The sequence below is a fragment of the Thunnus albacares genome, chromosome 14, assembly GCF_914725855.1.
Source record: "Thunnus albacares chromosome 14, fThuAlb1.1, whole genome shotgun sequence".
NCBI classification, from domain to species: Eukaryota; Metazoa; Chordata; class Actinopteri; order Scombriformes; family Scombridae; genus Thunnus; species Thunnus albacares.
The window spans coordinates 28,299,914-28,324,433 of NC_058119.1; the positions used below are offsets into that span (position 1 = coordinate 28,299,914).

The following is a 24,520-nucleotide window of genomic DNA, read 5'->3' on the forward strand; positions in this document are numbered from 1 at the left end:
AACAGACACAGGAAAGAGCAGTTAAATATCACTGACATTGTGTGATCGATTAAGAGTTTTAGTCTGTACTTTGGTTATTATGTTACTGAAGAGATTTCAGAGTAACACACACCTGCGAACATTTGCGGAGGTAGTCGAGTGCAGGCAGGCAGAGGTCAGTGGAGCTGTAACCCGACACATGGACACAGTCTCCAATCTCCTTATAGTCCACCTCTCCTGCAGGCAGATGAATAGACAGGCAGAAAAAAAAGTAATGAGGTAAAACAGCACTTACGCTAAACACTGAGCCTCTGAAGCGATAAATTCATGAATGGAAATGTATTTTTAAAAGTGTTGGCTCTGCCGTAGGGGGGGTTTAAGGCTGTATTCAGACCAAATCAGGCGTTCCTGCAGGGTTGTGTGGAGGTGCTGTGTGGGGCTGTTTATTTGTAACCGCCGTGAAATAACCAGAAAATAACATTTTATTCCTCTCATTCACCGGCTTTCTCGCCACCACTGCTCGCTCTCTTCATTCCCTCTGCTCGACCGCCACTCTCTCTCTCCCTGAGCTCTCTCTCTCTCTTCTTTTTTTTTAAATGAGTCAGGAAGCCGTCATCAAAAGCCTAACTTCACTTTTTAATATTATCAAATGAAGAGAAATGTCCTCCCCTCTTCCTAGTAGCGTCTTTGCACTTCCTCTTATTAGATCACCACAGCGTGATGTCGGGTCCCGTTTCTCCAAAAGTTGATTCTGGTTCAACTTTCTTGCCACAAGCCGCTGCAGCGTCCCTACCGCCCCCGTCCCCCGCAGACTAAACTCACTACCCCTAACTATCACTACTACTCACCACAACGCCTGATTTAATATGAATTCAGCCTAAAACACCGACCACTAATGACATCTTCCCCCTCATTTCCTGTCACCTCTCAACTGTCAACTAATAAAAGCAAAAGATACTTATTACCAATAATACCAAAATGGAGACAGAAACATTTTATATATATCAAAAGCTAAAAAGTGATAACAATGTTTATAACAATACTGTATATGAATAGAAGGGGTTGATATTCTTTTTAAGGTGGTTCAAGCTTGTATTCCAGTTTTCTCAGTCTGCACCAAAATTTAAAAAATTATCCAACTAAAAGCCTCTTAGTTTGATGCAAATAAAAGTTCACAGATCTATCAAGTGTTAAACTGTAGAATCTATAACTGTTATGTAACAGAAAAAAAATGATTCTGCAGAAATATTCTGACAGCTTGCAAGAAGAAAATAAGTGATTGTGTTTACACACACACATAAACCCCCTCCGCTCCTCTCTCGTATTAAAAAAGTGATGTAAACACAAACCGATCATTGATGCCATGAGCGTCTTAAATCAAACACCCAGTTTACCGCCTGATACCAGGAAAAATGAAATCCCTAAATGCTTGTAAACGTAATATCTCAAACCGAAAACAGAGCAAAACAAACCTAAGCCTTTGACGAACTTCATGAGGCACATGATGTAGTCGGTGGCAGCGTTGGCAAAAACCTGGATGTTGTCAGTGTTGATGAAAGCCTCAAAGACGTCAAAGACCGGAGCCTGGGACTTCCCTAGAGGAGAGGTGGGAAAGATGTAAGGAATGGAGGAAAGACGGAGGGCAGGAAAAAAAACAGAGATGAGGAAGAAGAGATAAAGGAGGAATGAATTTTCCTTCATTCAGTGAGAACTTTATGTATTTTTTTTTACTATCATGTGTCGGTAAATGTCAGACGTACCCATGGAGTATTCTCCCAGCAGGTAGTCTTTGGTGTCGCTCTTGCTGCTGTGGACGGTCCTCAGAGCACTGAACAGAGGCCTCCATCCTGACAGGATCTGAGGAGAACACATCTCCACCAGTTCGCCTATCGATGTTATCACCTGCGGGGAGGCGGCAGAGAACCCTTTAAATGCTGTATGGCAGAATAAAGGTGCTACATATAAAACTAGATTGATCTTAAATTGACAATTTATTGACTTCAGAATAGATTTCTGGAACTATACCTGGTCCTGTACGTCCTCGTCACAGAGCTCCAGCTGCATGATGTGCTCAAAGGGCCTGAACAACGCCTCGTTAAAGTGGAAGTGTGGAAGCTCCGCCCAGCTCGTCAGCACCTCTGTCAGAACGTCGTGGATGAAGGAAACGGCCTTCTGGGATACATGGCGCTCTTTATGACACGCCGCCTAGGAGGAAAAGACTGAGCTTTAGCTTTTCATCTATTTATATAAACCTGTACATTCAAGATATTTTGAGCTTATATTTTACAACTTCATATTTATTTTATTGCACCTTTCAAACATGAAATGCAGTTCAAGGTAATAAACAAGTCGCAGGTTGCAAACAAGCAATAAAATACAATAAAACTGAGTAAAAATGTGAAATAAAATATTTTGGTGAGATTCAATAAAATGAGCACAGCAATAAAAAAAAAATGTATCTTGAAAAATAACCTTCACACACAATACTTCATTAAATACAACTGCTGCTGTTTGAACAGAAAGCAGAAGAAGACAAACTGCTGCTGGACTGTGCAGAAGAGAAACTTCATTTGCATAAAAATCTGAGGTTCACAAACTGATTTGTTTGCAAGCACAAAATTTCATTTGCATGCAAGCAAATAGACAAACTGTTCAACTTGCAGTAGGTGGCTGCAATTTAAAAATGATAGTTTGTCGGACTATGTGATTCTTGGTAAGTGTTACACACTATTACAGCTGTATTATTCTTTCACAGATGTGTAGAGTTTTTCTTGCATTTATTCTACTTCAGCTGGGATAATTGTGCCACTTCTCTGTGTGTGTTTAATAACAGAAGCTATTTATTCATGAACTAAACATGAACAAGACATTTATAAGAGATTTTGAATCATCTGCACACAGTTTGTAGTAATACGATCAACGATAAATCCTTTAAGGTGGAGCAGCAGGTCTCCTGTTGTTTTTAAAGGAGGCTGAAGTTCCCTACCTCCACCAGGTGTGGCGCCACCACGCTCCAGGCCCTCATCATGTGGAGCAGAGGTCGGTTCTTGTTCCTGACGATCCGCAGCATGGCCTCGCCCAGACGGAAGAGATGGAGAGCGCTGCGCCGGTCCAGCGTCGACTTGGCTTCTCCTGCAGACACACAGATTTAATTCAAGTATTTATTTAATCTAATTTCATAAATATGTGGTAATGTTCTCAGAACATAAGAAAGACTGCACCTTTTTCTTCACTTCTTGAAGATACAAGGTGAAGATTAGAATTTGTGTTTATGTAAATTTAATCTTAGAATTATGATCACTTTAAGGAAAGTGTGATGACTGTGGTCACTTCACATCATCCCCTCTTTTGTTGTATCCTGCCATAACATCCTGTTTCAACAGTAAACATCAAGTTTTGAATAAAGTAATTAAGGTTTGTGCGCGTGTGTACCTGGCATAGCCAGTGAATAGTCTCCAGTCTCAGTAATGGAGTCAAACAGCTGACTCTGAGAAGCTTTCCTCAGCTGCTGCAGGAAACCAACCAGACCCACAAGATTCAGCTTGGTGGCTGCTTCTTCAAACAACCTGGAACACACACACACACACACACACACACACACACACACACACACACACACACACACACACACACACACACACAAGGAAGTGCTTTATTTCCATCATGTAACATCTGTGAAATCACCGATTGCAAGGCAGGTTTTCCTTGATGGGGAAAATGAAGTGCGGTGGAGTGAAATCCTTCCCTGGTTAACTTAACATTAAAAACCCCACAGAGAGACAAAGTTTGGAGGTTAAAACACAGCTACGTTGCAGTTTAAGCCAAGTTTTTTTTTTTGGTGGGACAGCCCTGTGCAGTTTGCAGAGGAGTATTTACTATGTTTTGGCACCACTTTCAGCTTGTAAATGTGTTCAGTCCATCTGTTCCAAAAGATCAGAGGGAACTTTTTTTTTTTTTTTTTTTCTAATTCGCTCCCTAAAAGCAGCCCAGATATCTGGTTACATAAGAGATGATCCTTGGAATAAACACACACACACACACACACACACACAACACACACACACACTGCTGCAGTAAATATGGAGTGTGTATGTGTGTGTGTGTGTGTGTGTGTGTGTGTGTGTGTGTGTGTGTGTGTGTGTGTTGAGGCAGGGAATAAACTTTAATAAGTGTGGTACTGTTGGCACGCACACATACACACACACATATTTGTATTCTTATACTTCTATGCTTGTGAGGACCCTAAACCCCAACCTACAAAGATTAAAGATCACACACACACACACACACACACACACACACACACACACACACACACACACACACACACACACACACACACACACACACACACACACACACACACACACTCTGGTAGCTTTAGACTGCTGTTGCCATCTCGTGGCTGTTATAAAAAACCCTGGTGATATAAAGCTCAAGTATCAGTGAAATATGCTTTTGGCAGATAAATTAATGAAGAGTCACGATCATGCTGGCTGCTAATTTAACAAGGTGATGAGAAAGACGCAACAGACGCTTTACTGCACTTTTCTTATTATATTGATGTCTAAGATGTGTCAGACTAGGTGGTAAATGTAGCTGAAGTTATGTTGTGATGTTTTCCTTATGCATTTATGTTTTGTGCATTTCAGTGTTATTTGCACTTAATGAACTTACAATCATTTCAGTATTTAAGACTCAAACATGGTAGGTGGTACCTTCAATTAGTAATCAGAGGTTTGTTTTCAGTGATATAAAATTCTGAATATAAAAACAAAGCTTTTAAAAGACTAGGACATGTGACCTGAGTCTATCACCTATAATATTGTTTTTTTTTCCTGTTTTAATGCAAAGCTTCCTCCTTTGTTCAGTCTTTTTTGTCTGCATTTTTAAGGAGATCACTTGATAATTTAAAGGAAAAACCAAACCTGCAATTTCTGCCATAAAAACAAAATCATATATGACAATAATGTCTGTAATAAGGCTGCAACCAGTGATTTTTATTATCCAAATAATCCATTAATTCTTTGTTGGGAGTAACTGATTAATAACTTTCACTTTAAAATATCAAAACATAGATAAAATATTCAATTTACAATCATATAAAACACAGTAAAACAACAAATTCTCACAATTGAGAACCAGAGAATACTTTTCAGTCTTGATTTAATGATTATTATTATTATCAATTTTGAGTTAATCCATTATTCAGCTACTAATTTCAACATTTAATGTGTCTGTAAGGCAACAGTTTACAATACCAAACATTACATTTTTTTGCCAAACTAAATATTTGTTTCCATATATTAAAAATGTCATTTTAGTCAATAATGCAATAAAGAGTTTGATGTCAGGAATTTGTAAAGGGGTTAAAATAATGATGATCATTAATCTGTGATACTATTATGATATGTATGACGGTGATATCTCGCTATGTCCTACCTGTCAGCCTGTGTTGACAGCGTACACACGGCCTTTGCAGCGCTGGTTCCGGTCATCAGGCTGCCGCTCCTCAGGTCCAGGCCTCGGCCTCCTCTTCCGTTCTCCCTCAGCAGCTCCTGGATGGACAGAGGCTGGATGACAGGCTGACTCAGGCCCATCTCCGAGGCCTCCGGGCTGGGCTCGCAGCTCAGCTCCAGCCCCAGGTCTACGCCGGCCAACTGCTGGCTCTGCTGGGTGATGGTGGTCAGTGAGGACGGCTGAGAGGAGCCGTCGCTGAAGTGGGTGTGCTCCAGTGAACTGATGTACTCCGTTACCCTGAAAGAGATTTTCACTTTTAAAGCAGTGGAAGCAAGTAATGAACACAACGCTGACAATTCATCGCTGGTTTTGGTCTTTTCATGGGATTTGTTAACAGTAAGAAAAATATAGAAGATCATCAATCCTATGAGCAACACATAAGCTGATAATTAATCTAGCATTATAATGCAGTATATCTATACGTGTGTGTGTGTGTATGTACCTAAAGACATGCGGCCAGCACTCGTGGTTGTGGCTGCCCATCTCCAGCCCCACATTCAGGATGGCGTCCATACACAACACGTGAGCCGTGTGCAGACGAACTCCCTGAGGACGACTGATCTGCTCCAGACGCTGCTCGACACGCTGCTTCACTGAACACACGCAAACAGAAACAAACCCAGACATGAACATGAACGAAAGATTGACAGAAGTCTGAAAATTATAAAAAAAACTAACAGAAAGACATGAAACACTTTTCAGATATGTTATACAACTACACAATTGGTCAGTAATCACAAAAACTGGCTCATAATGGGCAAAATTACATCTAACTGAGCTTGAAATCAGTCATATCTCAATACAGAATATGCTTTCAAAAATGGGGGCGGAAAAAGACTCAAGCTTCCTAAAGTTGCCATTAGATGTCACTAAAGAGCCATAAACCTTACAGATTCTGATTCATACTTAAGAAGCGTAATAAACAGATAAACAAATCTGTGTGACAGGACGTGGGCTGCATTAAAGACTTACAGAGACTGATAAAACCTTAAAGGATATGATAAATATGGTGCAATCATTTCAGCTTTTCTTTTTATTGTGTGTTCTTTGTTATCTTTGCTCTTTATTCTTTAGTCGATTTTTGTACTTCTGTACTGATGAACTTACAAACTTCATTTAAACGGCAAAACATACATCTTCAAGAAATGTATGCTATTACTGTTTATTACTCTTTATTCTAACATGTATTAAAGTATTAAAATTTATAATGGTGGTCTATGGGAGGAATTGTCGAACCGAGTTGGAACCTTTGTCGCTTCGAGACTCAACTGCTCGGACATCCTTTATACTACAGACTCCATTCAAACTTTAAACTGCTCACAAAACTTTGAATTTTCGGTTATCATATTGTGTTGTGATACCTTTTGCACTTTTGGAGCAATTTAAGTCTAAAATGAGAGCTTTTACAGCAGTTTTCAGATCTCATCAGTGTGTCATGTGATCAGAGCAAAGACATTTTTAGAACAGAAAAAAAAAAATCTAACTCCCACAGTTTTAAAGGACCAGTGTGCATGATTTAGCGGCATCTAGCAGTGAGGTTGCAGAATACCCTTCGCCTCACCCTCCCCTTTCAGATGTGTGGGAGAACCTGCGGTGGCCGCAAAACTTGCGAAAAACATGAATGGCCCTCTCTAGAGCCAGCGTTTGGTTTGTCCGTTCTGGGCTACTGTACAAACATGGCGGTGCAACATGGTAGGCTCCATCAAAGACGACCCACTCCCTATGTAGATATAAAGGGCTCATTCTGAGGAACGAAAACACAATGATTCTTATTTTCAGGTGAATATAAACTAATTAAAACATACTTATGAATATTATATTCCATATCTGCCAAGTCCGCTCTGCAAGATGCCACTAAATTCTACACACTACAACTTTAACTCTCCAAGCACATATACCTTAAAATATTGCCACAAGCCTCCTGTCTTTCAAAATGGAAATATATTTCCCATAGCAGTTACAGGTTTTGAGATCTAAGCCTTAAAGTTATACTATGCAGAATCTGTCAGTTGGTCTTTGTAAACACAGCATTCAAAGTCGGACTCTCCTCCCCGGAGGAGACGAGAGGGAGCAGCAGAGGCGAGAACGAAGCCATGAATCAGAAAACTAAAATGGTATTTTCTGATTGTTTCATGGAGGTTACAGTCTGAAGCACAAATAAACACGCCCACAGCACTGACGGATATTGTGTGAATGCAGAGCTTCATCCTGTCCGCTGTGGTCTGTCTGCTCTGTGTGTGTGTGTGTGTGTAGCTCAGCCACGCCCTCGTTCAAACAGACACACACACCTGCAGCTCTTTATACATACATGACATGTAACTACAAGTCCTGACCTCACACCCTGTGCGCTATTATTGGCTGAGAGCTACACACCGAAGATTGACGCCCAGAAGCTTCCCGGACACAGCAAAATAATGAGAAAACACAGGCAGAGGGCAGAGTCTCTGTAGATAAATACACCGCCACACATTTCTGAGTCAAGTGATGATTGAGAAGGATTCGTTCTGTATGTACATTGTTTTTTAGGAAAAAAAGCACCTTCACACTCTCACTGACTGCAGTACAATCCGCAGGCTGTCAGTCTCCTTTAACTCCTGTTTCTTAAACTTAGAAATTCTCTCTTCCTTTAAATTCTTTGCACATGTTATACATCCTCACGTTCTGCACGTCCTCCTGCCACTAATGCCACACAAATTTCTGACCTAGAAGATTTGTTTTAGGCAAATCAATTATTACTTAATAAAATGTGAATTTGCTATTTGTGTTTTTCCCTGCTGGTTCTGTGGTTAAGCCCTGGCAACGGTCAGCTTTCCCTGTTAGATTACAAGGTTCTGGGTGTGATACCGGCTCATGGCAGTGCTCCTCATAACATCGCTCTTATGAATAAAGTTGCTTTGAATATACCATGTACCATCATTAACTGCTCTTTAATATTACTATTTAATATTTAGATTGATATGCATGTTAGAAAACAGTCATGTTTTGTCATCAGGTGACAGTAAATCTGAATAGTCCAGTGGTTTATGATCTTGCCACTTCTGTGCCCCGTTTAGATCCAAAGGTTGTGAGTTGGAACCTGTTTAAGGGCAGCACGCAGTAGAGTTGAAGGTGAAAAAAATGCAGATGTACACAGGTGCTGCCAATCTGCTGATTGAGACCAGCAGCAGCTGGCAGCAGCTGGCAGCAGCTAACAGCAGCTGGCAGCAGCTGGCAGCAGGAGCTGACAGCTTCTAGCTCTCTCAAGCATTTTCTGAAGAAAATGCACCTTCTGTTCAGCTATAAAATTTGGGGAAATTATTTGTACCTCAGCTCAAAGGCTGTATTGAAGTTCTTTTTTTTTTCTTTTTCCTTTAAAAAGATCTTTCGATGTTTATCACTCAGGTGCCAAAAACTAATAATCTCCAATGGACAATTAAAGAAACAGTGCGTGCTCTCAGTACCTTGTGTGATGGTGTCTCCCATCTCTGCCGCCTCCCTCTCTTCCTTCTCCTCCTGAACACAGGAGGCTGCAGCCATCTGGGCTAAAGCTGATGCACAGTTGGCAGCCACACCTGACGGTACACACATCAAAATTAGTGTGAGGAAGTGCTATTGACTTCATATTCTAAAAACACCATCACTGCCTGATGAAACATAAGCTTTTACTCTCATCTTAACTCTGCGGATAAGAATATTACAGATTTTTAAGATTTCTGGGTTTTCTGTTCCTGCGGGTAAAACCTTATATAGTTGAGGTTGTACACCATGTGTTTCATATTCATTGGTGCTTCTGTGCTGATAATTTCAATCCAGTTTTATCCCCGACTGAACAACAGCTGTATTGGGGCTTTAACATTATCCAAAGGTGACTCCAAATTAAAAATGTATTCAGGTTCAACTGAAAATATCATTCATAACTTTTCATTCATTGCAATTCCATATACCAGAAGCTCCTTTCAAACAAAGTGTAAGTTTGAGGAGTCATATCAGGGCAGGTTGACTCATATGGAAGTTTCAAGTGACTGTTTAGCTGCTGAAAATAAGCAGCGACGCTTCCAGTTGTGTGTCGGAGGGTAAGAGAACAGAAGATTCCCTGAAGGGCCGAGTGATGTATCTCATTTTTCTTATTAATGCAGACACAAGAGGCACAAGTTCCACCCACCCAGGGCACAGCTGAGCGCAGCGGCTTTGCGTAGGCCGTCTAAACTCAGACAGATGGTGTCTCTCTCCCTCTGGCTCTGCTCTTTGATCCCCTCCGCTCCCAAGATGAAGGCCAGGCCCTTGGAGCTGCCCGCCATGCGGCCCGTCAGCGGCATGGACAGCACGTCGATCAGGTTCTTCCACACACCGGTGAGGATGAAGCGAGAGAACACAGCTCCTAAAAAAAAAAAAAAAAAAACCACACATGCAGTGCTCTTTTTTTTTTTTTTTTTTTTAATTGGCAGAAGCGCCGCCAGCTGGTAGGAGAGTCATAGAAGAAGGTGAGAAAAACCGTAGCTGATGCCAGCGAACGACAGGATACACCGACTATCAATAAGATCTAAACAGAGTACACAGTTAGAGTCTGTAATGAGTGTTTACACAGTCAGCGGTTCCAGTAACTGATGATGCTGAAGTCAAACAGGAGCATTAGGCCTGTACACACACAAAGAGCATAACTGCCATCATGGGTGACTCAGCGGCGGTTACCATGACGATTCTGAACTATCCTTTGCCCTTCAGGGGATGCAGAAGGAACGCAGGTGGTCCGTGACTCATTTTCTCCATCTCTGTCTGCAGGTCTGTCCTCTCCTGCTCTTTTCCTGCTCTCCCTTTTTTTTTGTTTTTTCTTCTTTCACCTCATTTTTTTTTTCTTTCTGGTTATCCTCTATTCTTTCTCAGTGAACAAGTAACTACCAGTTATTATTTCCAACATGATGAGATGTTTAGTTAGTTTATCAGCCAGGTGGGAAGCCGATGATTTGATTTCCACAAAAATGAGATATCCTTATAGCTAACAAGCAGAAAAACTGATATGACCGGAATAATAAACCCTGCTTCATGTCGGGTTTTAATTATTTTAGCAAACAACGAGCAAGTTAATCATTGACTTAGCAAAGCAGACACTGGAATTAAACTAAAAACGTGTTGACGCTTTATTTCAACCAGATTTTCACCAGAGAGTTCTGAAAATGAGTCAAAAGAGTCCATAAAAGGATCACACAACCAAATTAATCAGATTGCTCCATCAGTTCTTGCACACAAAACTTTAACAATGCAAACTAAATTAAATTGAGAGATGTCACTGATCGGGTTGTGCAAACCTTTTTTTAACTTTCTGGATCAGAGATTCTGCACTAGACCAGTCAAGCAGGTTTCACTAACCAATGTGAATTTAGCTCAGACTCTGTATTGTTATCTTGGAATAAAACATTCACCCTGCTTGCTCCTGTACACTCCCTGGATATATTTAAGTTGAAATACTGTATATTAAAATATATCCATCACCTACTGCGCTTTGCAAGGTAACACACAAACACACACTGCAATAAATAAATTAAATAATCAAAAGGTCCGAGCACTTGATCATGCAGCACTGTTCTGGGATGCTTCACCTTTCAAGTGTGCTGCCAGCTAAATAACACAGCAGCAGAGCTTGGCGGATCCGGAGGCTCTGAGGAAAAGCTCTAGAACTCAGAAAACACACCCATCATGAAAACTCTCCACTTCTATCCATCTCAATATATACTGTAGGTCTTTAGGGAGAACAAAGTCAAGCAAACGACCCGTCGTGAGAGTTTGCATAAGTGATGTTTGATGATTATAGTGATGTGACACTAATGAATAATTTGTTGAGTTAATGCATGAGCCGGTCGGTCGATTACCTGCCATTACAGTGTCGCTGCTAGCCTTGTCACAGGTGAGCGGTAATTGACTGGATGCCCTCCTGATCAGCTGACCTCCAATTGCACTGCTGCCCAGACCATCGATATCTAAGAGAGAAGAAGACATGGAGGGAGACGAATGAGAAAACTGTAGAGGAAAAAAAAGAGAGAAGGAGGATGTTGCTGCTCATACAGAGACACACGATAACAGTTTATCAGATCATTCTAGTCCAGTGAGACTTACATTAGGTTTATATGATGTATTTTGTGTGTGTGTGTGTGTACCTGTTAGCATGGTAACAAGTGGCAGCGTATGACCCTCCGGGGAGCCCCAGTACCCGGCCTCGGCCAGCAGGTTGCGTTCTAACACCTGATGGTAGAGCTCCTCGATCCAGGCCTGAGACAGAACCACGAGGACCCCGCTGCTCTGGATCAGAAGCACAAACTCCTTCTGCACAACAGGAAAACACACACAAAATCATAAAATCAGGCTTTCGACCACGACCAGCACCTCATCTGTAAATGTTCGTCTGCTCACCAGGCTGAGGACGGGCGAGAGCGTCCGCCGCCTGTAGTAGTCGCAGCAGCAGAGTTTGAGGTTGAGCAGCAGCGCGTAGTACGACACCAGGTAGAGGCCATCTGCGTTCATCAGAGACTGGCAGCTGAGGGTGTCACCTGCCTCGAACCCCGGAGAGTGGATTCCACCTGGAGAGAGAGAGAGAGAGAGCCATAAAAAACAGGTCACAAGCGAGTGAAAGAAAATTAAGCAGAGCTGCCAACACAGGATACATCCCAATTCCCTTATTGCATCCATGTTTCCCTCACTTGCATCTTAGTCGATGTGAGAAACATGATTTTAGAGACATGTGATGTCCTCTGAACCGTCATCTGAAGTGAGATCCGTCTCTAATGACAGCAACACATCTGGATCAGCTGTCAGTCCACTTTAACAGCTCTGTAGAGACTTTTGGAGGTTTGTAGTATTTAGATATTTAATATTTATTTGGACAGTGTCATGCAATATTATTCTTAACAATCTCATCAAGGAGAACAGATTAATTGTTAATATTATGTGACAACCATCTGTGGAGGTTTGGTGTTTGGATATTATTAATATTCAACAACCGCCAACAACTGGACTGGTGTTATGTAATATACTATGGTGAATTTAGGGATACACTTGGCTCTGAATATTACCTCAAAGTGGTATTAGGAGAAGTGTGCATCCAGTGTGGGTTAGGTAATGGGACAGATCCGCAGATAAAGAGAGAGTAGACAGATAGATGTCAAGACGAGGAGGGAGAGAGAGGGAAAGAAACATTAGGAGAAAGTGAGAAGGTGAAACAGAGAGAGAGAGAGAGAGAGAGAGAGGTCAGAGGAAATAAGTGTAAAAGGTGAGAGAAGAGCGTGAGATATCATCTATTAGCTGATGATCGGTCAAGTGTTTTAATCAGAAACTCACTCTGGGGATTTACAGCCTGCACCAAATTCATTAAGTCAGTTAACTATAGAGTATAATTTGTAATTTTTTTGCTCTCCTGATGTCAAAACTCCCAGTAAAGACACTATTTTCACTGATGGATTATGGGCCGTGCCTTGAAGGCAAAACATTTTATCAAATAGTTGCTGCTGCACAGTGATCAACTGAATATAGAGCACAGTATATACATCCATGTGTATACTATTCATATTTGAATATACAATATGATAAGTTAATCTCCTATTAGACATTACAATCAACCTGTGACACAAATGGAATACCTGTTTATTAAATATAGAGGCCCATTTTTACTGATATCCTCCTCAACACAGACACACAAGAGGCTCCTGGAGAATTCAGTAATGCTGTAAGTTTATGTCGCGTTTGTATTTTTTTCAACTTTGTTTCTGAGGAATCTTTTTTTTTTTTTTTTTCCCAGCACGCATGACGGATGCTGTTGCTCTGCAGGAGAAGCCGATCAGAGGTGTGAGTCGGAGCTGTTGTGAACTCTCAAGTGTTGCAGTTGTGAACAAAACATGTTGCCATAGATACTGAATGAATCCGAAATCTGAAAGTGAACTGATTTAAACTGCTGAAAGTTTTATCAAGTTTCCATAAAGTGTAATCTTTAGTTTCAGATAGCTGTTAGCAGAACAACAAGACAGAATTTTAAGCTCTTTGCTTGGGAGTCGTAGTTCTTCTCTCCTTCAGTTTTTATGTCCACATGTTTGTACCTTTAACTTCATTAAAGAACCAGATATTTCCATATTATCACATTTGTTAATCTTTTGATTCAACCAGGAGAGTGACATGCTCTAACATATTGTATTCATGTTCTAAAATGTTTTATTCCATCTCATCTTTTTTTATTTTTTATCCATTTAACTATACTTTAAAATCTGTAGTCTCTCATGATTTAGTGTCAAAGGTGTACAAAAAAAGCATGACCGAATAATTGATTGAGGATTGTCAAGGCAAAACAGAATAATAAAAAATAAATCTGGAGCCCCCTATGCCTAAAATAATTCATCCCACTTAAACTCTATATTTGGAGACAAAAGTAACAACTACTTGATCAATGTTGTTGTTGTTGCTTATTGCAATTTTGTAAAAACAGTAATCTATGGTGAGTTTAAGTTATAATCCACTGTGCAGATAATAAATTAATTTATCTGTCAGTTGGTTTAATTTACAGCATCTGCATGTTCTACTTCTTGTTTTAATTAAGAATTTATAATTTTGCTTATTATTTGTTTTAGTTTTCAATTCAGTGGTGATTTCCTGCAGTGATATTTGTAAGAGGTTCCTCACAGTATGATGTATTTAAGTTGGAAAAAAACACATTATTTGACATCCAATCTCGTTCAGTGAATGTCCCCTTTTGAGACTCGACCAACAGCAGAGACCCGTCCGGAGTCAAAGCTGATTAATAAAGAAAGAGGCTGCTTTAAACATCACTCCACCCTCAGCAAATATCCTGCGTTTGTTTAACACACACAGACACTCACACAAATACAAAAACAGAGCCTATGCACTTCCCAAAACACACAAAAAAACAAGAAACCAAGTCAACACATTAAATCAGCCCTCCCTCCTGATCTCACCAGCCTGCAGTCCAGAGCAGAACGTGTAGGAGAAGTTCTGCAGCGACAGGTCCACCTCTGTAGCGGTGGCCAATCCCAGCAGTCGGGGCAGCAGCGCCGCCAGCGATTGGACGAACAGCCTGGCGCTCTGCTGGTCGGCTTCCTGGTTGCGGAGCAGTTTGAGCGACAGGGCGGCGGTGCGCAGGGAGCGGTGACCCGGGCAGTCACGAGGCGTCTGCTGCTCCTCGTCGGCCAGAGAGACGTTGTCAGAGCCGATGTCGGACACGTCAGAGCGGCCGGAGTCTTTCTCCGCAGCCATGGAGTACTGGTCACATGAGTCAAACTCTGTCCGGGACAAGTCCTGCTCCTCCATACTGGTGGAACAACAGATACAGCAATAAATGAATGTGCATTTATATTACTGCTGACATTTTTTCAAAGCATACATCTGTAAAGATTCTCATCCAGGTGATGGTTAGTTAGTGCTCCTGGCTGTTGTAACAACAGCCGTTAGAGTCGTTGGAGTCACATGAGGCCAAATGTTTGCTGGGAAGGGATGAAAGGACAGCGTTGTAGGTGTTGTCGTAGACCTCCTCGCCTGTTGAGGGATGGTTTCTCTACTTTGACGTAGATCGCCTCCTTCCTCTTTCAAACCATCTGACCTCCCTATCTGCACATGCGTCTCAAGTGACCACTTGTGATCGGATCTCACTTCCCTGCTCTATATGCAAATAAACACGTACATCATTCCCGTTTGCTCGGTAGAGACTCACACTGAGCTGAAATGAAACGAGTGCACACAAATAAGGTACACAACATAAATAAACATAGTCTCTACTGTGTTTTGTTGTGGTTGTGGTTATGGTTGCGCTGGGTTTCTCTCCTCTTCCCTGCTCTCTGTGTTTCACTCCGGCTCCACACATACACAGAGCAGAGCAGAAGACAGCGACAACTACACTTGTTATGTTACTGTAAGAGCAATAAAAGCTTTGTGAGTAAAAAGAAGAGTAATTTATCAATGTAATCCGCGCAAAGACGATTGAGGGGAGGGGCTTTTAAATCACAATGTTACAATGGTAGAGGACTCAGTGGTTGATGACTGTTAGCCATCGGTGATGCAACCCTATTTCACACTTTAATATGACACCGTTGGCGCACGAATGAGTACGTACTTCCTCTTACACAGAGGATGTCACTGCTAAAAGAATGAAGCCATATGCGACCCAGACCACCTCCGAATGTGGTCTGAGCGATCGGATCTCAACACGTCCTCAATGCATCTTGGGTGCATTCACACCTGTACTTAGAGCTGTCCACTTGTGATCAGATCACCCAGGATACATTTTATTGCCAGGTGTGAACAGGGCCAAAGACAAAAGTACAAGTACAAAACATCAAAGACTAGTCAAATACTTTAATAATTTAAGTTGAGTCTTTTGTTGTATACACACACGCACACACTTTTACCTGAAGTTGCTCTCGCTGTATCGTGACCCTCCTCCGTGGTGCGTCCTGGTCCTGGACTCCACAGACAGGAAGTTGGTGATGTCAGGGTAGACGAGGGCGTGGCTCCGCTGGACCACATCTGGAGGAACCACAGCTCCTCTCTCTCCCCCTCTTCCTCCTCTTCCTCCACCTCCTCCTCCCTCTCCAGCTCCTCCTCTTTCTTTCTCTCCTCCTCCTCCTCCTTCGACCTCCCTCGTGCCTCCTCTCTCCTCCCGCTGGCCTCCCTGGTCCAGCTCATGGCTCGGCTCACGTTTGGTCCCCTCCTGACCGCCGCAAGAGGAAGGCGAGGGGAGGCGCGTGTCCTCCCCGCACTCCTCAGGAGTGGTGTGACCCAGACCTAGGCCGAGCTCCCCTGCCTCCAGATCCAGGGTGGTTTGGCCCGTTTCTGTGGTGATGCTGATGCTGATGTCAGGGCTGCGCTCAGAGGTCCCGGTGGTGGCCATGTTGGAGGAAGAGGAGCTGGGGTCCCAGGGAGGCTGCTCGGAGGACAGGATGTGTCTCTGCCACCGGAAGTCGGCCTCGTTTATCTCCATGGACTCTCGTGTCGACTCCGTCCCATCTTTCAGATCGTCCAGTCGCCGGAGGAGAAGCCGAGCCTGAAAAACAAATCTGCTACATTATTTCTCCAACATCACCTCCCACCTTTCTGAAAAGCTTTTGTTGGTCAAATGTTAGTGTGACCTCCTGTTGCGGCAGTATACCTGCTCGGGTTGGATGCCTCGTCCGTGTGACAGTTCGTCCAGCGCTCCCAGGAGAGCGCAGGCACAGGAGACAGAGGAGTAACACGCCTCAATGCCTCCCTTCATACAGGCCTCTGTCATCCCATCCATCACTCTGCAGGACAATGTGGACACACATACAAGTATATAAAGTCAGGATATTGTTTTATTGAAGGACACAGGAAACACCATCGTTTTAAAACTGACCTGCTGTTACTTTAGAGACTGAACTGGATTTTACTGTATATTTATTTTTAGACTGGACGACAATCTGCTCCAACAACAGCTACAGTTAAAATACTTAACTAGTGAAATATTTTTACATCTAGTGATTTACATCTTTAGAATTTTAACTTGTGCCATGCTAGTATTCAAATTAATACTGCCATGTATGAATCTTCAAATCTCTCAAATATGATACAAGTTCTCATATATAGAAAAGGCTTCAAATACAAAAAAAAAAGAGAATCTCTGAGGCAACATGTTGTATTGTTTAACATTTAGGAAAAGCAGTCATAAATGTTAGCGGATTTATTGACATTTGGTAACTTATTCTAACTCTATTGTCCATCTGAATTCAGAAATTCCCAAATTAAACTCTTAATTATGATATTTCTAGAACTGAACGTGATCCAATTTGTTAAATTGATCCAGTTTGTGACAACCGTGACATCCTAAACAAGGAGTTTCCAACAACTCTAGAGCTTAAATAAAGAATGAAGACGGACGAGTCACTGACAGTTTGAGCAGGTCCAGGTGGGACTTCCTCTTGGAAAAGGAGCGCTTCCTGGTTTCAGGTTCGGCCACACACGGACCAGCCAGGTCGTACAGCCGCTGGGGACTGCCCAGAATCTACAAAAATTCACAAAATCAATGTCTCTTCATCAGATCGTGTCATAGACTGAGCTATCACATGAAGTAACTCTTTGTACTTGTCTAAGTATGCATATTTATATTATCTTAATCATATGATTAATATCTTAATCACGTTTCAGGTGTCTGCAAGAAGATGTTATAACATGCATTGGAAAATGGTGAGCAATAATGTCTCCTCTTCCCACCTCTTTCATGATGCGGATGGCCTCTGTGCGGTGCTGAGGAGGTGGATACAGAAGGATCCTGTGGTAGAGTGACTGCAGCACCGGTTTCATCGATTCCACACAGCTCACCAGACGCACCAGCTCTGCAGCGATGTAACACACCGTCCGCACTACCGGAGCGATCCTGGCGGGGGCGCTGGAGGAGCAGCCCGACCCTCTGCCTTGATCAGACACACCTCCACCAGTACAATCCATTTCCAGGCTGAATCCTTGCAGAGGAAAACACGAAACTACATCCCAAAATCATGTTCACAGAAAAACGTTCTGTCCACAGATTGAACTAAAAACACTTAAGCCAGAAAATCTACAATAAATATTTAATTGATTGTTATCTGTGATGACAGTCTAATGTTTCCCTCTAAATGCTATTTCCACTCTTTTGAAAAAGATAGCATCAAGCTAAGTGCTGGCAGGAAAATCATTAGCTGGGTTTTGTTTCCAAGTTCTGGAAGAAAAAACAGACACTTCCTGATTTAAGAATTCCAGGCAGCACTTTTGTCCAAAACGGACAAAGACTGTGAACCCATTTAATTATTTAACTGCTACTTAGCTAAATGAGCTCATTCCAAAGCAATTACAATAATGTTGATGTGAGACTTTATTAACTACAACTGCACTGAAATGATTAAGAAAATATGGGAAGTGTGGAAGAGTCTCATACTGTATTTTTTGGCAGGAAGGTTTTTACACCGAACAGCATTAAACAAGATGCAAAACAAGTGTCTTCACTTTTCAGTCAATTAAGTTGATTACTGATGTTTGTAGTTGTTTAAACTTTACATTTAAACATTAAACACTGACATTTAAATCAAAAAAATGTCTGGCTTAAGGACTCCTCAACTGTACTTCAACTGGATAAATACAAAAATTATCACAACCACTGACGGAAGTTTCTTCAGGATGTTCAGTTACCTAGACTGAGTCTATCTGAGAGTCGTTCGCGGTCAAACGCCCCCATGTGGCCGTGGTGGGAGGTGATGGTTTTGTCATTGACAGGATTTCCCATGATCGCCACCAGGGACGGACACAGCTGCTTCCTGTTTGGGGGGGGGGGGATATTATTGGGTTTTTTTTAAGGTTTGTTGATAGGTCGGAATACAGTAAATTATAAAATATAAAAGAGAGGTTCAAGCACACAACAAACAAAGTAAAAGCATAACATTTAAGTCACCATTGTCCAAGATAACTCTTATCCAAAAAAGTCAAATTAGGTAAACGACAGACCCACATATTTTGCTGTGTCAGAGATTTTTGTGTAGTATGGATGCACTTATAAAGTAATAAGTAATAAATTGTTATTTCAGTTTTTTTAAACTCCTCTTTTTTTCTTTAATATCCCTTAAGGACATGCAGGAGCTTCAGGAGGTACCATTTTTAATCCTTGATCTGAAAACAAATAAATACAACAGCTTATTCATATATTTTGGTGCACGATTAGAGAAGCGGTTGACAATCTTACCATACAAGGTCAGTGAAACCTCTGGACAGGTGCATTGTGGGAGGACAGCTGCTGAACATGGAGAGGATGCACTCCAGGTAAAGGAGCTGCAGGAGCTGGTTATCACTGGAGGGTGAAAAGAAACAGAACAGTAAGACAGCTTCTACTAATATCCAGCATCCAGAATTATCAGGATTCTCTGTCAATAATACTTAATCATTGCTCTGTTCTAATAATCCAAGAAGCAGGTTAAAGTGGAAAACTTTTGTTGCTGTTATTAAATTTCTTTCCACGGTTCTTCGACCATCGACTGTTGTTGTTGCATCATTTATCTTCTGACTAAATCAGCTAAACTGGAATTTGCAGGGTTTTAAAATGTAGCCAAGTCCATCTTAAACAGGTAATTCAAAGGAACATATTACACATTAGACTTTTGCTTTCTTTCTCATATAAACCTTTCAACTAGAACTAACCAGCACAAATAGTGACAAGCGATGGAAACACGGGCTAATCAGAGCAGATTGATTAGCATTAACGTCAGCTTGTTACATCAAAGATGTTTTCTCGGATATGTTTAAGTGTTTTTTTAGAGATACAGCTCTTAGATATATCTTTAGATATAGCTCTTTCATCTAGCCAAATAAAATCATTGTCCTGTGTGGTAACTGAGATTTCTTGGAGATTTGTCACGCTGATGATTCACAGATAAGAATATTAAACCAAGTCATGAAAAACTGCACTGTTACCTGTCCACTGACTCCAGCTTTTCACAGAAAACTGTCAAAACTGTCACCACATCTTCACACAGAGCCTGGCTGGTGGGAGAAATATCTGCATGCAAACACACATCATAACAAGGTTAATTAATCTCTTTTCAATATGTACATGAAGTGATAAAAAAAAACTCATTACTTTCCCCCGTCTTTCACTTTTTCTCTCTCCTCACCTCCCTATTTGTCTTGTAATAAATCATCTGAATCAATACCTTCTCTGTGAACCTGCTTGGCTCTCTGCCAGCAGAAGCGTTCACCTGAACTCTTCATGTGTGTGAGTGATTGTTTATAGCATCATAAAGAAGCTCTGCCAGTCTCTCTGCGAAGGTGTTTCTCACTACCTGCAGACTGGTGATTACAGTGACTTTGCAACACCCATAAAACAGTTTGTACTGCACACCTTTACATGTCTACACCCCTGCTAGCAGCGGAAAGCAAAAATCACTGGATGGATGAAAGCTGCACACAAAACTTCCTGTTCTTATATACTAAGTTAAGATTTTAGGACATGTTTGTTGGGCTCAAAATTTCCAGACTTCCTCTTACATGTGCACACTCATATATAACAGGCACATTCCCAGGAAGAACAAGAGTGCCTGGCGCTGTCAAAATTAACAATTTATCACATACACAGGGAAGTGCAATTGCACTTTTTGCAGACTTCCAGAGAGTCTATTTCAGGGGTGCAGATTTTACCAACCTGCACCCCAACAAAGAGAAAAAAAGAGTTAAATACCTTCAACTGTCCATCTATAGTACGTTATATGATACGCTATTACAGTACAATAAAGATATGTAATATAATCATGCATTATTGTATGATCTAGGTGAGGTAATGAGGAGAGAGGCATACCTCTTCTCTGCAGCGGCAAAGCAGTCAGCTCATCTCCATCTGCACCCTGTGGAGGATGCAACACACAGCAGGAGGCATGTTTACTGTCAGGGTGTCTCTTTTGGGTTTTGTATCAACAGAACTGTCAGTTTGTTTGTATGTAACAACGAGGAACAACTGTGGTAGAGAGCTGAAGTGTTATAAGGTATTAGTTTTTGAGCTCTTGTATCTACTGATGAGTTTGTGCGTGTGTGTTGTTTGTCTGATTGTTTCTAAATGCTCCTTAGAAATAGATCCTTAGAGATAGATCCATTAAACCTGTGCTGCTATCTGAAGACTCATCATGATGACAGTAGGATGAATGGAAAGTAAAGGTGCAGTCAGTAATATTTCACTGTCTCTTCGCTAAAAACGCTAATAACTTTTAAGCAGAAGAGTTGCTAATCAACAGCAGTAACCACATTGTTACCTCAATGGCTGCTGAGAGGGGTTGCATCAAAAGTATGATTAATGTATCCCCAAAATGACGTCTTCAATTTATTAGTTCGTCAACAGTCCAAAACCCAACGACATTCAATTTACAATTATATTAAATAGAGGAAAGCAGCAAATCCTCACATTTGAGGATCTAGAAAAGAGAATTTTTTGCTTTTTATTTAGAAATTAAGTGATCAGATTTGTTTGTTTCAAGCTTTATAAAGAGACAGACCAGCTCAGTTTTTGTTATGAACGTTCCAATCTCCCAGGCACCCTGAACTAAATCACAGTGAGCTCTGCACTTTGACATAGTGTGATGGCACTATATTATAGTTTCTCTGTGATTCCATTTCCTACTTTAAACATGTGTGCGTATCTGTATATGTTTATACGTGTGCATGTGTATGTTGTGTGTGTTTTGTTTGAGTGTGTGACCTCTTGTCTGTGTCGAAGCTGTAGCGTCAGGTCTCCCAGTATCTGGCTCAGTGTAGCTCTGACCGCCGTGTTGATGCTGCGCTGGTGACAGCTGGACACGTAGGTCTCGATACACACCTGAACACACACACACACACACACACACACACACACACACACACACACACACACACACACACACACACACACACACACACACACACACACACACACACACACACACACACACACACAATTACATCTATCAGTGTGTGATCCTTCTTATGTGTGAGTCACAAAAATGGAAAAGTCATGACGCACAGGCTCATGAAAGCATCGCAGATGGATGCTGAACTATCAGGGAGATTTATGGGAGGTTTCCATGGCGTCACAGGTTACCACGGTGACCAGACTAAAGACAGTTAAGGGGGCAAGAGGGTTGTATTGTCAGTGTGTCCAACATCTTCCTACAAGATTAGAAGGTCACAGAGTAAACACTGTGCATCACTGACAGGTAAGACAGCAGTTAGTCAGCCGCTGAGCACACACACACACACACACACACACACACACACACACACAGCTGTATATAACATACTTTTCAATGGATGCTTTTATCAAAAGAGCCTGGCTGTATCATGAGAGTACAGTTTTAGGACATATGGTCCCAGTGGGAATAGAAACAGAGTGTTACAGTGGAGCCTCACTCTGATAACGGTTCAGATAGTAAAAGACCATAAAGAGCCATAAACACACTTACACACACACAGACAGACAGGATGCTTTATTCAGTCCCATCAGGTTGTTGCAGATTTAGTTGAGATTATACATCCCAACATATGTAAGGCAACTTTTTACCCTTTTTATTTTCTTTAAAATGAGAAGGAATTTAAAGAGCCACAATCAAAATATGCAATTAGTTACATTAAGAAGTAAAATTCAAAAAGAAAGGTTTATTTATGTAGGTAATGTGAGCGGTTGATTGGCCTTCTTGTAATAGTCAGTGGTAGGTATTCTGAGCAAAAACATTAGAACCGTGTGGAGGGACTTTTTCATCTTGAACTGAGTTTATCAGACTGTTATCTCCCAGGCCGCACACCACTCCGCAGCTACCAACAAGCTCCACAAATAAAATGGCTTGAGGTATTAGCTTCAAATGGTTGTATTTATGTTGCAACAGTGTTCTTTCAGTGATCTTCAGTAAAAAGAGATACCGCTGGCGCCAAAACTGGTTTTGTTTGAAATCTTTCTTGACCTGGACTCATGACAATGACTCAGTGATGATATAATTTGCTAGCATTATTTTGATTTGATCACATTTTGCAAAAATATTGCAATGATTTGACAAAACTGCAAGCTCTTATGTTAATGATGGGATTGGTTAAATTTGTGATCAATCTTCTGACTGCAGCGCCGCAAATTCCAAGAAGAACTGTTCAATCATCATTAATCCTTACAGAGGTAAACAACAACAGGGTTTATGACAAGAGGGACAAAACATGTCAACAATGAAAGGTCAGGACCTTTTTCACAAATTAACCGAGGTCTTTTCTTTATCCTCTGAGCTCCCAGGAGCTGAGATCAAACAGGTGCATCCTCGTGTAAAACCCCAAATAAACACCACCTCTGCTAATCGTATTCGAGTTTTAAGTCTTAGCAGCCCGAGGGACGTTTTACACCACCTGTGCCTAATCAATGTGTGATCAATAAATTCTGCATCATTACGCCTTACAGCCATAAAGAGTGTGTGTGCGTGTGTGTGTGTGTGTGTGCCGACTCCCAGAATGCAATTTCAACACCTGCACCGCCATCAGATTTAGCAAGCAGATAGGCCAATAAACAAGTGAAAGAGTCTCAGTTTCCCCCTAAAACCTATGAACTGGCAGACATAGAAACCTCTTTCTGAAACCTCAGGGTGTGTTTGAAGAGTCAGTTAGACTCTATTTTAGGTGACAGGAATCTCCAGGATCAATCTAGACAGGATCTCCAAGGGTATAAATTACAGAATTGCTGGGCAAATGACTATGTTTGTGCTCCTCAAGTTTGTAGAACTGTTGTCAAGTGTTACATGTTTCCACGTAACAGATATGATGGTATCAGAGGTAAAGTACAAACCTCCAGCTTCCAGTGATTGAAACTGAATAAATCCCTCAGCGTTGCCAATACCTGCATTAACAACCTGTACTGAGCTGCACTGTTTGTATGGGATGTTACTGATAATGGAGTGGTGCTGACAGCCTCTCCAGCCACCCTGAGTCATGACCCAACACAAACAGCAACAAACAGACACACCAGATGGCCGGCCCTGTCGGCACAGAGCCCATTAACACAACATGTTGACCAGGTTTTTATGAGCTGTTAATGGACGTCAAACATCACCTGGGTACAGAAGCTGCTAGAGGGAGGTGGTGTTGGAGAAAAACAATCAATGTGGAAGTGAGTTTTGGCATTTCGGTTTATGCTTGGAGATAACAGGGTGGCTGCTCCTCGGTGAGGTTGCAGGTCTGCACATTAATGACTAAGATGACATTTTTAACTGATTATATTTCTGCTAAGCTGAAGCACCTGCAGGAACCAGGGTTTTTGTTTGGTTTAGTTTTCCTGATTTTGACATAATGCTTTTTGCATGCATGTGACCTTTTCAGGGATTTACTGTTCAAGAAATCAAATACTTACCCCATGTAGGCTTGATGGCTCTGAAAAGTGTGTCTTGCTAATTTGCGAAAGATGGTCGCTGTAGGGAGCTTGGATTCCAAGACAATCCAGTTTCATGGTGAAAAAAATCATTAAAACGACCACAGAAACTTCTTAACTCACTTATGTTCTGCATGTTCCAAACACGCTGAGCTTGATTTT

At 41.5% G+C, this 24,520-nt stretch overlaps 1 protein-coding gene across 2 annotated transcripts in view; it reads right to left on the minus strand.

Annotated features, from left to right (window-relative positions):
* The window catches only part of arfgef3 (ARFGEF family member 3), a 56,770-nt gene that overhangs the window by 16,508 nt on the left and 15,742 nt on the right, over window positions 1-24,520 (minus strand). For both annotated transcript variants that reach the window (XM_044373124.1, XM_044373123.1), the window contains exons 6-28: window positions 21,686-21,802; window positions 20,795-20,840; window positions 19,915-19,999; window positions 19,190-19,294; window positions 18,643-18,767; window positions 17,692-17,939; window positions 17,370-17,482; window positions 16,613-16,745; window positions 15,873-16,507; window positions 14,427-14,779; window positions 11,881-12,047; window positions 11,628-11,793; window positions 11,343-11,450; window positions 9,641-9,856; window positions 8,940-9,050; window positions 5,942-6,092; window positions 5,422-5,736; window positions 3,412-3,545; window positions 2,966-3,111; window positions 2,005-2,184; window positions 1,740-1,881; window positions 1,452-1,574; window positions 113-216 (exon numbers count right to left, since the gene is read on the minus strand). In XM_044373124.1, coding sequence (XP_044229059.1) covers window positions 113-216; window positions 1,452-1,574; window positions 1,740-1,881; window positions 2,005-2,184; window positions 2,966-3,111; window positions 3,412-3,545; window positions 5,422-5,736; window positions 5,942-6,092; window positions 8,940-9,050; window positions 9,641-9,856; window positions 11,343-11,450; window positions 11,628-11,793; window positions 11,881-12,047; window positions 14,427-14,779; window positions 15,873-16,507; window positions 16,613-16,745; window positions 17,370-17,482; window positions 17,692-17,939; window positions 18,643-18,767; window positions 19,190-19,294; window positions 19,915-19,999; window positions 20,795-20,840; window positions 21,686-21,802 — 4,023 coding nt within the window. The remainder of the gene's footprint in view (window positions 1-112; window positions 217-1,451; window positions 1,575-1,739; window positions 1,882-2,004; window positions 2,185-2,965; window positions 3,112-3,411; window positions 3,546-5,421; window positions 5,737-5,941; window positions 6,093-8,939; window positions 9,051-9,640; window positions 9,857-11,342; window positions 11,451-11,627; window positions 11,794-11,880; window positions 12,048-14,426; window positions 14,780-15,872; window positions 16,508-16,612; window positions 16,746-17,369; window positions 17,483-17,691; window positions 17,940-18,642; window positions 18,768-19,189; window positions 19,295-19,914; window positions 20,000-20,794; window positions 20,841-21,685; window positions 21,803-24,520) is intronic.